This window comes from Perca flavescens, chromosome 9 (assembly GCF_004354835.1).
Source record: "Perca flavescens isolate YP-PL-M2 chromosome 9, PFLA_1.0, whole genome shotgun sequence".
NCBI lineage: Eukaryota > Metazoa > Chordata > Actinopteri > Perciformes > Percidae > Perca > Perca flavescens.
Window position 1 is genome coordinate 19,026,623 of NC_041339.1, and position 15,061 is coordinate 19,041,683.

At 39.9% G+C, this 15,061-nt stretch overlaps 1 protein-coding gene across 5 annotated transcripts in view; it reads left to right on the plus strand.

Moving 5' to 3' along the window:
- Positions 1–6,769: 6,769 nt before the first annotated feature.
- arhgef18b (rho/rac guanine nucleotide exchange factor (GEF) 18b) overlaps positions 6,770–15,061 on the plus strand; it is a 46,013-nt gene continuing 37,721 nt past the window's right edge. For 4 of the 5 annotated variants that reach the window (XM_028587127.1, XM_028587128.1, XM_028587129.1 and 1 more), the window contains exons 1-5: positions 8,365–8,454; positions 12,365–12,516; positions 13,255–13,859; positions 14,269–14,446; positions 14,914–15,034. In XM_028587127.1, the coding sequence (XP_028442928.1) occupies positions 8,379–8,454; positions 12,365–12,516; positions 13,255–13,859; positions 14,269–14,446; positions 14,914–15,034 (1,132 nt within the window). In that variant the 5' untranslated portion in view covers positions 8,365–8,378. Of the gene's footprint in view, positions 6,851–8,364; positions 8,455–12,364; positions 12,517–13,254; positions 13,860–14,268; positions 14,447–14,913; positions 15,035–15,061 lie in introns of those variants that run through there. The other variant, XM_028587130.1, reaches the window with a different exon arrangement.

Consider the following 15,061-nt stretch of genomic DNA (forward strand, 5'->3'; position numbering starts at 1 on the left):
TCTGGCAGAAAGCCCTACTCTTCTTCTTCAGTCTATCAATCTGTCTCTTTGTGGTCAAAACAGTTAGCGTTCGTTGTCGGTTTATTTGTCTATTTCTCTGTTCTGATTTTTGTTTTGTATGTATATTTTTTCTACTGTGAATATCAAGAAATAACCTTTATTTTCTGTCAATGCCATGGATTGTTTTTTTTGTTTTTTTTTAGCTGATCAGGACACTGACGTCTGGGCTGGTTAAAAAGTTTTAAAGAGGAGGACCCCCCTCTGCAAAGAAAAAAAAAAGCTGGACTGGGACAATCCTGTGTGCCATAAGAACTATTAACGGACATGAATTCTAGATTGTAACTTTTCGTCTCAGGGAGGCGGCCTAATGCTTTGTGGTTGGAGGATAAAGAGGACGAGGAGGAAGAAGAGCTACCTACCTACCTTTTATCTACTCTGACTGAAGCGCAAGTTCTCAGCACCCTTGCAAAATGCAAAACGGAGATGATAAGTCCAAGGACAAGTTTTCAACAACAAAAACCCAAACAACCTTTTCATAAATCTGAAATCATTCTGCCCCTTTGAATATAATCAGGAATCCTCCTCTCTGTCTCTCTCTCTCTCTCTCTCTCACTCTCACTCTCTCTCAATGTGGTGTGGACTGCCATCTAGCGGTTGGATGGGAGCGTTGCAGGTCAGGGGTGGCAAAGCAAACAGGGCCCCGACCCATAGTGCCTTGCTCAGACTAATGACCAATGCTAATGACCCACTTGACCCCTCCCACGCAGTCCACTCCCCTCAGAGCAGAAACAGTGTCTCCACCAATCACTAAAGAGGATTTTTCCAACTCCAAACATGAGATGAAAACATGGGAATTATGTTTTTATGCATTCTGTGTTCATTAGTTGAAACTGCAGAGAAAACCATTCTCACTGCTTGGTGGGGAAAAAAACTAATGTGGGTTCTATGACAGTTGAAGTCTCTACTCTGCTAAGCTCTGGCTTGCTTTGTGCATGGAAAATGAATTATTTATACCAGCAGATAGCTTGATAATTTGAATCTGACTGATTTTGCTTCTCATCAGTCTGTTTTGACAGCAATGCCCCAAAGCACATGCAAAAACCCATGATTAGCAACAAGTGATTGCATTACAATTGGGGATTTCCATATGAAATGCATTCAGTTGTTCCATGATTTTTAAAAGAAATGAACTGATTAATAAGCCCTTAACTGTAAATAGCAGCAGGTCCCCTGAAAAACAAAAGCAATTGATTTCTTTTAGTGAAGTTTAGGTTTGTTTTGTTGAACTCTGATGACCTAAAACATGGTTGGGCAGAGCATGCTAGTAATGCAGCGCAGGGTGAGAACAAAGCATTGTATGTATTATTGTTTTGTTTTAAAGAAAAGAAAAAAGTATTTCATTTTAGAGATGTTGATTTTTTTTTTTTTTTTTTAGCCAAAGTATGGAGGGCAAATACAATTACTTTTTTCTGACTGTAAACTTTTACTACTCTTGTACATTATGAATTTAACATTGTTATCAATGTGTATATAACTTTTTTCTAAATTTAAAAAGATAGATTTTTTTTTTTTTTTTTTTTTTTTCATGACACAACCCACTACACAGAAAAGAGCAGAGTCAAATCTGTCCATGTACTTAACAGGAGCAGCACAAATCCAGTCTGAGGGCTTACCCCTGTGTAACAAGACAAACAGTGTATGGCCTGAAACGTTTCACAATGAACCCTGCTCTTAATCCGATGCATGTTCTGAATGTTGTCATGCATTTCACCCACCCCACCCAGCCACAGCAGCATGTCACCCATAAAGCCTTTCTTGTGTCACAAATATGTCACCTATCACAGATGTTGTTGTATGAAATTGTTTCTGACAAGAGACATTTGTTTAGTTTGCAAATGTTTTTTTTGTGTGTGTGTGTGTAGGCTATGTGAAAAACTGGAAAAGACCACTGCACATCCTTTTGAAGAAGAGGAAATATGAGTGATAAAATCCTGAATAAGCTAAAAAGAAAAAGAAAACTATTGGTAGGCCTACTGATGGTTCAACAATAATGCATCTTAAAGTTTAGACTGTAAAGCTGGAGGTGTTATTGGAATAGTTTGAAATTTTGGGATACACGCTTGCCGAGAGTTAGACAAGAAGATACATTGTTAACTGGAAGGGAGAGTGCAGACCTGCGCCAAGTCCATGTCCTAGCTCGCAAAGTTAACGAAAAATAATTTCTGTATCCGCCTCGTGTGTCGGATCCACTCCAAAATCTTATGGGTTCTTCCTTGGACCATGCTACACCCTTCCATCTAGTTTCATGAAAATTGGGCCAGTAGTTTTCTTGTAATCCTGCTGCAAAACAAACAACACAAACGGAAAACACCCTCCTTGGCTTTTTGGCGGAGGGAATAAAACGCTGCAGCTAGCATCCAGTTAGCTTTAGCTTAGCACAAAGAATAGAAACTGGGAAACAGCAAGCCTGGATCTGTCGAGCAGTATTTGTTGTGTAATAAACTTTGTTTATTAATTATTACATTGACTTTGTATGTAATGGGGCTTTACAATTCTTGCAAAACGCGAGCGATGTGAACATAAACGTAAGGGCCAGATATGAGAGTGGCGCCGTTCTTCTCCTCTAACTCTGTCTCTGCCAGTAAGCGAACAAGCGTATTTTTCAGAATGCTGAACTATTCCCTTTTATTAAAGAGGCTCAGCATAAAGGTAAAACACCTTCAGCTATGAATGAATTAAGTACTGTCTGTCAGTAGTGTTATGATGAACTGTTCATATTTGTGTTATTGATTAGGGAGAGAGACGCCATTGTTTAAAGATAGACCGTGGGGGGCGTTGCAGGTGTGGTGACCCTGTTGTTTCTGTTGTTTTTTAGATGACCAATCTGAGGAAAAGCAGCCTCTTCTTTAGTTTAAAGAGTCATCGGTCCAGTGGTCTGCTCCAGTTTGTACACCAATACCTTATATTTATCGCTATCCTGTTCCCTGTGCTGTATGTTGTTTAAATCAATGGAGTTGTGTCTGTGTTGTCCTCTGTTGAAGTCTTTACCACAGCTTTCTTTGTCTCTGATCGCTGCTCCTCCTCTCTGTGTCCTTCAAGTCTTTCTCTCCTCAGTGCACATAGGTGATCCCCAGAATGCTGTGTGTAGTCTTGCAGGATACCTCTTTATTAATGTCATTTATTGCCGATGAATATGCTGATGTATTAATTTTGGGATTTGTTGTGTATACATTATGTCGAGACATCGGTCGTATGCAGACAGCAGGTGTATGTGTGTGTATGTACAGTCCGAAACTCCTGCAACCCACAGAAATCGCTTCATCCCTCACACTGGATCCAAATGTGCCATTATCTTTATGTATCACATATATCAACATATACAACAGACACACACACAGACACACACTCAGACACAGAAATACATATATATTGTACAGGATCAAAAATGTGCCATGACTAAATGAACGCTTGACAATTTATTTTTTCTATGTTTTCAAAGGAGAGCCAAGTAGTGACATGTATAAAAAATGTTGCAATGATATGAAAATAAAAATCTTGCTGTGTGTAAATTATTCAACAATTAATTGTTTATATTAAAATTATGAATAAAATTATTGGAGAATACGTGTCTTCTCGTGCTTCTTAACTATGAACTGAGGCAGGTAGCCAGAAAATTCTCACCCTTTTATCCATATACAACCATATAAATAATTGTTATCACTTCACTGATGAAGACTGAAGATGCTAATGAAAGCTCTGAGAAACGGCTATTAAATGGAACTTGAGATGTATTTATTTTTGTCAAACTAGATTTGCCCAAGTATGAGGTCAGACTCAAACCCGGGCCGCTGCAAAGAACTCAGCCTACATGGAGCGCACCCTCTTACTGGGTGAGCTAGAGTTCACCCAAGTATTTCCATTTTATGCTACTTAATACTTTTACTCCACTACATTTGTTTGACAGGTACTGCTTATATTATACAGTACTGGGCAAAAGTCTTAGGCAGGTGTGAAAAAATGCTGTAAATTAAGAATGCTTTAAAAAAATGGAAGTGTTAATAGTTTATTTTCATCAATTAACAAAATGCAGTGAATGAACAGAAGAGAAATCTAAATCAAATCAATATTCGGTGCGGTCAAGACTTCTTCTAGGTACACTTGCACAAAGTTTTTGAAGGAACTCGGCAAGTAGGTTGTTCCAAACATCTTGGAGAACTTACCACAGATCTTCTGTGGATGTAGGCTTCCTCAAATCTTTCTGTCTCTTCATGTTCTCCCAGACACACTCCATGATGCTGAGATCAGGGCTCTGTGGGGGCCATCACTTCCACAACTTCTTGTTCTTCTTTACGCTGAAGATAGTTCTTAATGACCTTGGCTGTATGTTTGGGGTCGTTGCCCTGCTGCAGAATTAATTTTGGGCCAATCATACGCCTCCCTGATGGTATTGCATGATGGATAAGTATCTGCCTGTATTTCTTAGCATTGAGGACACCATTAATCCTGACCAAATCTCCAACTCTATTTGCAGAAATGCAGCCCCAAACTAGCAAGGAACCTCCACCATGCTTCACTGTTGCCTGCAGACACTCATTATTGTACCGCTCTACAGCCCTTCGGCAAACAACCTGCCTTATGCTACAGCCAAATATTTCAAATTTTGACTCATCAGTCCAGAGCACCTGCTGCTATTTTTCTGCTCCCTGGTTCCTATGTTTTCGTGCATAGTTGAGTCGCTTGGCCTTGTTTCCATGTCGGAGGAATGGCTTTTTGGCTGCAACTGTTCCATGAAAACCACTTTTGGCCAGACTTCTCCGGACAGTAGATGGGTGTACCTGGGTCCCGCTGGTTTCTGCCAGCTCTGAGCTGATGGCACTGCTGGACATCTTCCGATTTCGAAGGGAAATAAGCTTGATGTGTTTTTCATCTGCTGCACTAAGTTTCCTTGGCCGACCACTACGTCTACAATCGTCGACGTTGCCCGTTTCTTTGTGCTTTTTCAAAAGAGCTTGAACAGCACATCTTGAAACACCAGTCTGCTTTGAAATATTTGTCTGGGAGAGACCTTGCTGATGCAGTATAACTACCTATATACTATAATTGGTTGATCATACACCTGACTACAATCCTACAAAATCCCTGACTTTTTGCAAGTGTACCTATAAGAATTGATACTGGTTTGAAGGCAAAGGGTAGTAACACCAAATATTGATGTGATTTAGATGTTTTTTTGGTCGCTCTCTTTGCATTTTGTAAATTGATAAAAATAAACAATCATTATTTATATTTTTGAAAGCATTCTTAGTTTACAGCATTTTTCACACCTGCCTAAGACTTTTGCACAGTACCGTATATACCACAAGCACAGGTTTGCATGTACAATATATAAGATGACCTTATAAATATGATTGCACTGCTTTACAGAAAACTACCAGCTACATTTAAATGCTGCTTACAAGATAATGCTTCTGTAATAATAATCCACATGATATAATAGGTATGGTAGGGGCCATTTGGGCTCCAAAATGAGTACTTTTACTTTTGATAAATTTTGCTGATAATACTTAAAGTACCTTTTACTTACTTTACTACCTAAAGTAAGTAAAACTTGAAATGGAGTATTTTTAACTCTGTTATTGATACTTTTACTTAAGTAAAAGCTCTGAATACTCTACTACATCCTACATCCACTGCACACCGTGCTTTTTTGTCCTCACTAAGTTTACCCATAGACCTCTTGCTGCTGCATGATCAGATCACACGACTTTAGTGCCTTGCTCAAGGGCATCTTGACAGTAGTTGAGAGGGTTAGTGTTTCCTTTGCCCAGATTTTCCCAGTGAGTCAAATATTCAAACGGGCTCCCTGTCATTTTAATTCTCTTTAAATTGCAAAAGAAAGAATGGAATCAACCTATTAACCTTAAACTTGGCAATTTTGATCAGAATGCAATATATTTTTTATTTTTATATTTCAAATATTGTTTTGTATTTATTGTAGAATGTTTTTTTTTTCAACAATTTTAAATTCTACCACACCTTGTAAATTTTTGTTTTTTCATGCATTGTAAGCCCGTACCCTCCTCACTGTTTGTGAATTGTATTTCAGATTCAAAGTTGTTCGTAACATCCGGACTGGCAGCTAATTCATGTGAGCCTCTGCGTTCATTCACACACTACCGTAAGATCTCAGAATAAAAGATGAGAAGCAGAGATACAGCGTGCATCAACGTGAGATTCTGATGAAGTTATGCTCTGACTGTAACCACTACAAACACAGCTAGTTCCTCCTAACCCAGTTCCTCAGGGCTGTGCAGGGGGAGCACAAAGCTGCAAAACATGAAGATGCACAACACAAGAATAGAGATCAGACTAATGGAAGTCATAAGATAACACTACAACTCACTGACGTGTGCACTAAATCACGAATGCATCGCTTTCAGTTTAGTGGAATTTATCTGTCACAACAAAAATGTTTTTAAGAGTCTGTGAGGTTTATTGCCAATAGGTCACTGGTTGTCAGCAGAAGATTTCACAACGTACACTTATCCTATAGTGCTGTGCTACCATCGAATGTGTGAGCTGCCACGACACATTTTAAAGCAGCGGCGATGTGTGAAACTGTATGCGTGGGCCATTCAGCAGCACTTTGTTCTCAGCTGCAAATAACGAGAAAAAGAGGAAGCAGGGTTGAGATCCTGTGGCTGGCTGCTGGCTCTCTGTGAGTCAGTGTGAACATAGAGCGTACACCGTCAGGCCTGAAGGACTTTAAACCATCTTTTCTCTGCTCTTCTACTTTGTTTAGGTGAACAGAGAAGATTTACATGCTGCCATCTGTTACCTATCATCAAATGTAAGTAGAGTTTATGTTGCTTTTTTTGAATTTGGAGTTTCAAACTGTGATCTACACACGAAGGCCCAGTTCTTTCCTTGCATTTGTCTATGCATTGTTTAAAGTGTGAGGTGTTTTTATGCAGTAGACTTCCGTTTTAGGACATCATAACTCGCCTTTTCTGTGCCAGTGTTCTGCCTTCTCTGTCTGTGGGAACTTGAGAAGACTTTTCCACTTGATGTGCAGTGAGCTGAACTTGACAGTCATCCGTAGTTACACTTGTGCAAATTAAGAAGCGCAATGGTTGCAACAATTGTCAGCCTCTGTGTCTTGTAGCTGGAGCAGTTAGAGTTACACTTTCTTTGTGTGCTGTGTGGTGATCGTTCCTCTACACAGTTATTTTAATCTTTTTAAAAGACCTTACTTGCTTTACTTCTTCCCAGAAGATGTAGTGGTTCGTGCCACTGTGACTCAGAATAAGTAGAAAAGAAAAAGACAGCATGTATCATTGGCCTATGCTTTCATTGCGTATACTTCCTTCTCTTTTTCTGCCTTATTTCCTTAAAAAATGCATCTTTAAACTGGTCTGGAACAGTATAACATGTTTTCTGACATTTCTGAGATCTTAGACTATTAAAATATACAATACCTCCCTTTCAGGGTTTACAATTATTACAATAGATTACTATTGTTTTTCTGGCTGGTGAGTGAAGCAAATCTACCAGCCACTTGCATATTTCACCAGCATTTGGCTAGTAGATGGTGCTAATTTTGAACCCTGTTCCCTTTACTACCCCTCTGCTCACCCCGGTGTCACCCCAAACACCCATTTCTGACCTCTTCCTTGGTTTCTTGTCATCCAGCAATCATCTTATAAAATGTCTACAGTGAAGACATGCCTTAACTTTTTATCAGAAACTATGAAACTTGGGCGTCACCTAGAGCGCATGCCCATATATAGAGGTTACTCCTCGACGCAGCGGCTGCGGGTTCGGCTCCGACTTGCGGCCCTCTGCTGCATGTCATTTCCCCTTGCTCTCCCCTTTCATGTCTTCACCTGTCCCATAAAAACTAAATGCCCAATCGTTAAAAAAAAAGAAACTACGAGATCCACTGTTCACTAGAACATATAAATTGAGTACCTGAAGCTGTTGTTTTCTAACACCTGCTCTTGATGGTCTTAAAGTAAAACCTAAAGCTTAAAACCTTGTTTGGAGTGACTCCACTCGTACACTGTATCCTGACAAGTTGATGAAAGCATCATGACAAAAATGTTCACATATCCAAAGCAAAACATTTTCATGCCTCCTTTTCTCTTCCCACTGTCACCTTTTTTTTGTTGCTTTCCTGTTTCTTTTCTGTCCTTTTTTTGGGGAGGTAATCCCAACCAGTAGCTCTCTTGGACTCTCTCTCCCTCTTTTTCTCTTTCTCCCCTCCCTCCGTCCCTCCTCTCTCTCCCCCACCCCCCACCCCTTTCTTCTCACTGGGTGCCAGAGCTCCAGTGTGAGCGAGCTCCAGTTCCAGCTGGCCTCCCCACTGCGCTACTCGTATGGCGGACTCTCTTCTTAACAACTCCTGGCCCTCCTTCTCCAAACTCTGGATGAAGAGATGGTCCTTCAAAAGAGGTACCTGTTTTACATCTAGATTACACTTGAGGTGTTTTTAGTTTGTTGGGTAGCTCAGAGGGAACATTGAGTGGATAAAACTGGAACGAGAGAAGAGGGGATTGTCATCCAGTACAGGTCGTGGACTGGATGTGACCTCTGGAGGAGGTGTTGGCTGTTGTTTACCATTTTGAACTGATTTGGGCTTGTGGTGAGTGAAGGTTGCTGTCTATCAGATAAAATCTTTTTTTTTTTTTTTTTTGCAAAGCTCAGAGAGTCATCTCTAACCCTGGTGCATTGTATAGGATGTGAGAAGGCACAAATGTCACCATGCATCTATAATTGAGAAAAAAATTCTTTGTAAAATGATCATTTGCCACTGTACCACCTGTAGAGCCTAAATGAAGGGTTTTATGTTTAGTGTAGTATTGGTGTGATTTAAAAAAAGAAAAAATCCCATTTAAAAAAAAAAAAAAACTGAGTTCACTGAGAAAAAGACTGACAAGTGGAGCTTTATAAACACTGCAGACACTACAATTTTTTTCAGTTTATCCTTTTCTATAGCAGGCAGAGCTTAAATTATTTCATGCTGTTTGTTCCCATGCTGTTATCTTTAGAGGAATATGACATTTTTTTAGATATAAAGAAGCCGTGTAGGATGCTTCCATTTAGCTTCAGTCGTGGTGTCTGTGTGGCTCGGAGCTTTGAAACACTAGTCGGACCGATTTCTGATCAAAGAGGATCTGTGAGATGACAGGTGTTTTGATGTATGCTTCAACCTCAGATCTAACAGGCTCTGTGTTGTGTTTTCACACGCACACGCACACGCACACACACACACACACACACACAGACAGACTTAAACTTTTACACAAGTCTGTGAATCATCAAGGTACTGAATAGTCACCGTGACCTTAATCCAAACACTTTTTTTGAAGTATTGAATAATATGTTTATCTTGGATAAGTTACAAGTGTGATTTTTTTACCTTGTTATCTGGGTTTTTGGTAGCTGGGTAATATATAGGCTCTGTGTGTGTGTGTGTGTGTGTGCGTCTCATCAGGATGATCTTAACGATACATAAAAAGGTCTTTATTGTACTACTGTTTCTGTTGAAAACACATCTGTAGACTACCTTTTTCTAAATCAATTTTCTTTGTCATAAACTTGTCATGCAGTCAAATGACCGTATCAGATGATGCTAGAGTTCCTCATGTGATTGTCATGGAGCTTTGGAAACGTATGTCCAGTAAGCTTTGTGGTGAACATGTGCATATCATTTCCTTCTTGTTACAAGCCCATCAAACACAAACAGTTTTACAAACTGTGGCACACAAATCTGTCATCTACACTCTGCATGATGTATATTACATTTCTTAGACATAATTGTGTATGATATTTCTTATTATTTATACAGATTCAAAGTTGTGTTTACTTTGTTGGAACCACTGTTCTCCTTCAGTTTTAACAAAATAAAAAACTAAACTGTTTAGTCATTTTGAGGAAAAATATATAAGAAAGCACTGCACCACTAGAGCTTGTATTCATTATCAAGAACAATTCTCACAAACATTGTTTTATTTTTTACTCTAAAAAATCCGCTTAAGTTAAATACATTCAGTAAAATAGTTGATTGATTGTAGGGCATTTGTCAAGACAAGTCAAGTCAATTTTACTTATATAGCTCAAGTTTAAAACTTTGTCTCAGAGGACTTTATCTGTGCAATATATGTAAACCCTCTATCCTTAGACTTGAATAAGGAACGAGTCCACAAAACCCATTTACCACAGTTGTGGAATAACAATATAGAGAAAAGAGGAACAAATACAAGTAATATAAAGAATTATTATATTAATTCTATATTAATATTATTATTATTATATTGACTAAATATTAAGTGTAATAATTTAAAGAGTTTTGGGTGAAGTGTTAATGTAATTTGGTTATTTATTAGTTTAAAATAGTCATTAGTTTTAGTAGCAGACCACCTTTGTTATGTGGAGCCAAACTATTGGGAAAACAGCTGACTATGTATGACAGTGCCAAAACGGTTATGGAGACACACGCGCTGATGTTTTGTCCTTGTGGGATGTATTAGCAGATATGAGAAGCCAACCATAAAAGGCTACAGCAGCACTACAAGACAGCATCAAGCAGCCACTGCTGTATCTGTACCGAGTGTCTGAGTTTACACTTAACCCGAGTGGGATTTGGATGCTGACAAATTCTCCCTCCAACGGGGACACTGCCATCCCTCAGGGAGTGATTTAGTAATACAGAAAATAGATCCACAGTGTGTCTGTCTGTCTGTTTATGTGAGAGCATCTCTGGCTGTGGCGCTGAAGAGGGGAGTGGATGCTGCTGGTTTATAGCAGGACATGGTGCAGGACTCTGAGTGTGGCCTGCCTGCACTTGATCTCACTGCCCAACACAATAATGGTCGAGGAGTGAGCCACGCAAAACAATCTCCACCAACACTCGAATTAAAAAAACAAATGGAGATTATTAGTATTATATGTAAGAAAAGCTATGAAGTCAAATTAACGTCCATAATTTATAGCATAATATCTTTTCTGTTTTCAAAGCTGCTCTTATTAATGTGTGTATATCACCAACACATCGAATAACTATGTGTAACGTGAAAAGGGTTACTCCACGTAGCATTTTATGATCTTTTAGCCCACAAATTTACTGTTGAGTCTCAATGCTCTCATCGACCTTGTTTCCAGCAACTGTGGGCAGCTGTTTTTAGCAAAATAATTCTGATAAACCCACTGTAGGCTAACCTGCCCAGCACCAAAGAGCAGACAGACACAGTTACCGACCAGCTGGTGAACAAAGTGGAGCAGCTCAAGAGAAGAATATAGTGAACACAACTAATGCTAATGTTGCTCCATTTCTGTTAGATGTGTAAACAAAAAGGAGAAACTTAATTAGATTCTTAAAAAGAAATAAAAAAAAAAAAGCTTTTTAACTACTTATAACAACTTATATACTCCTAGCATGTTTCTGTTTTATAGTTCAGAGAGTCAGAGCAGCATTTCTTTCACCATTCCTTCATTACTGAAATCACAAATATAACATGGCATGTATAGCATTAGCAGCAACAGATGCAGTTTACACTGGTCATGGTTAATCAGAAAATGTACCTTCACAAAGGAACAGAAACAGGGAAAAATCTATTGAAGGAGCATTGAGTCAGGCCCTGTGGAACCAGCCTGGCTTAGGGTAAGGCTTGGGTTCACAGCTTTATGAAATGAGGCTTATGTAACCTGTCATAGCTGCAGCTCTCCCCTCCTCAGATGGGCATGGTGTGGCTGAAACCTTAACAGTGAACATGACATACTTAGACGCCTGACCAGACTTTTCAGACACCACGGGACACTGAAACATTTGTTTTCCATTCAAGTAAAATGTAAGAAATATTACAACTACACTTTTTTTTTATCTCAAATATGTGATGCCAAACTCCATATATGCCTTTGTACTGTACTGTAGTTCCTTCATATAGCATGACTTACTGTAGAATATTACAATATTTACCACAGGCAAGCAGCTTCTCAGGCCACAGAAAGCTCAGTGAGTGAATAATCTCCAGCTCTCCACCACTGACATGGAGACTAATGCAGGCTCACCAAGCAGTTTGCGATGATGACAGTGGTTTGTGGCATCATGTGAATCCAGAAAACTGTTTATGCAGTGGAAATGTAAAGGAGCTTTCAGTGAGAGGATGGAGAAAAAGGGCAGTAACTTAGCTTTTCCTCCATCAAACACAAATCGCTGAAATTGTTTACACAGGTGTTGTGCAGCTGTTAAAATCAGCTACGTCTGCCTTTCCGTGTGTTCTTGTTCTAAATGTGCTACTATTTAATTTATTGAGTTTTCAGGAAATGTTTATAACTCACAAACATTGCATCCATTATCTTTCAGCATCAGAGTGCAAGCCATGTCAGTCCTGTGGGCCTCCCAGTGCCCAGATTTGTGTCCAGCCTCATGCTCCCAGTGAGACAGGATCTTCCTCCTCACTATCCCCTGCCTCTATCTCTGAGGATGTCTTCTTCGGTAGTACCAATAAAGACCAGGTAAAGCTCTTTGTATTCTTAAATTGGAAATCATTCGGAAATGTTGTTTTCCTTCCTTTTTTAACCATGCTAGCAGCCTGGCTGTAGGGATGGCAATGTCTGTCAGTCTAAAATATCTCATTGGTACAGACATTCATGGTTCCCAGACAATGAATCCTCTGACTTTGGTGAACCTCTGACTTTGTATTTAGCACCACTATGAGATTAACATTTTTTTTTTTTTTTTTATTGAAAAATCGATTCAAAACTATATGATGGATTGCCGTAACATTTGGTTCAGAAATTCGTGTTCCCAGGGATGCATTGTAATAACCTTGATACTTTGACCTTCCATCATAAGGTTCAATTTCAGTTTGTCCAATTCTATAGTTTATGACCAAATACCTGCACAAATAATGACATTCCCATCAACCTAGTACCTCCACCTTGTGTTTAGAGCTAATTAGCAAATGCTAACCTTCTTAAATAAAATGACAAACATGGCCATAAAACATTTCACCTGCCAATGATTAGCAACATAAGCACTGTCACGGCGAGCATGTTAGCCTTAAGCTAAAAAAGCGCTTTGCCTTAGTACAGCCTCACAGAGCTGCTAGCGCGGCTATAGACTTACTTGCATTACTTGAATTTTGGATTGGTGCTGGATCTTGTTTATCTACTCTCTGTTCTCCAAGTCTTTCTTCTCTCTCCCCTCTGTTTTTAAATCCTACACCTTTCTCCCTGCTTGCTGAGTTGCAGGATGCGTGTTCAGTAGTCAGCGACTACGACTGCCCCTGTGTGGAGGTGAGCAGCAGTGTGGAGGACCTACTGGGCCTAAGCTCTTCTCTCAAAGACTCGGAGTACTTTAAAGACCTGCAGGGAGAGATAGCGCCTTCCACAGTAACCACAGTCCCAGAGAGCAAAACCCTAAATGTTGGCCCACAGGTGTCCCTAAACACAGACAGTGCTGCCATCAACCAGCCTGCACAGACTTCTTTGAGCACACTCTCCCCTCAGGACAATGCGCTATCTTCCCTTTATTATATACACCCTGCAGAAGAACTTCATCAAAACTTTGTGGTCACTCAGCTAAGTCCGAAGTTATTGCCAGGTTGTACCATTGACCGCGGTAACTCCTCCGGCCCTGCTGTAGGGCTTAGCTTGACAATTAATCTGAATGGACTGTTGGGGTCAATGGAAACAGCAAAAGGAATAACAGGACCAGAGGAAGTAAAGGAGCAACCCACTATGGATTTTGATGGAGAATCAGACATGGACAGCGTTCCTATTTTAGTCAGATCCATGTCAACGTCTCGGAGGCACAGCTGGGGTGTCCCTTTGTCCCCCATCAACCTGGGGAGGAGGTAAGATGGATGGATGGATGGCTGTAAAGGATGGAAAGAATTGGAGGGAGCAATCTCATAGATTAATGTAATTACACCCACTGCACTTGACTATCTAGTCTTTTTATATGTTTTTACCTGAAATAACCTTTCGCTTCACTTAACATTGCTCATGGTCACTCTCAAAAACAACAAAAAAAAAAAACATGCTGTACTCAGTGTTTCTGGTGGTTTAGTTGGTTGTTCGTTCACTGCTTCTTAAACAACGCAGTGCACCAAAATACTTAATGAAAAGCAAAACCAAAAAGCAACACAAAAATAAACTCGGGACATAGAGTGTCTCGCTCAAAAGTTTTGTTTTTGTTAATAGATACATTTCGCTGCCTGGTAAACCCTCTGCTGTGTGTTTGTTGCTATGCTGTGTTAACAGACTGAGTCTGGATGCCATGGCCATGGACAGCGATGGGGAGGGAGAGGATGACGAGGAGGGACAGAAATGTCTCTTCCAGTCGACCCAGCAGACCTACAGCTGCACAGCATGTCCTGGAGAGAAGACAGATGACTCCAGGCTGACGGTCCCCTGTCCAAGAGCCAGGGTCACAAGCATGGTAATAAAGCAACAGTGACACAATATACATATTATCAACAAAACTTGTCTTAAGACCAAAACTCCAACTTTAGCTCCGTACCCATCAGTTTCCACTGAAGACAGAAATCCTTAAAAACAAGTAACATGTCGCTCAGTGCAACAGTGTGGCTCATTTAGTGTGGCAACAATGGAACTCTAATAAGATAGATCAGGCTTTTGCACAGATGATACAGATCAATTCATTGTTGTTGGTGGTCTTTTCATGCAATTTTGTTGACAATAAGAAAATTAATAAGCTGAGGGTTTGAGTCTTTGTGTGATGTGCATAATATAAAAATAACTAAAAGATCAAAGTGTCCAAAAATGACTAAATATAAATTGCCAACTAATAAAGGCTATTGTAAGTAAAAGTATTTGAGCTGAATGTGGGGAAGTTGTAAAACAGATCAAACGTGCTTGTGATGTCTAGTGTATTTATTCTTTCAGGCTGGTAATAGCAGGCATCTGTACTCCCGCTCAGAGATCCTCGCCACAGACGAATGTTCCCGCGCTGCACACATTTCTCGTGTTGTGCAGACATCCAAACAGGCCGCAAGGGCAGCAGGAGGTGAGGCTGAGTGTTTGTACATGTAGA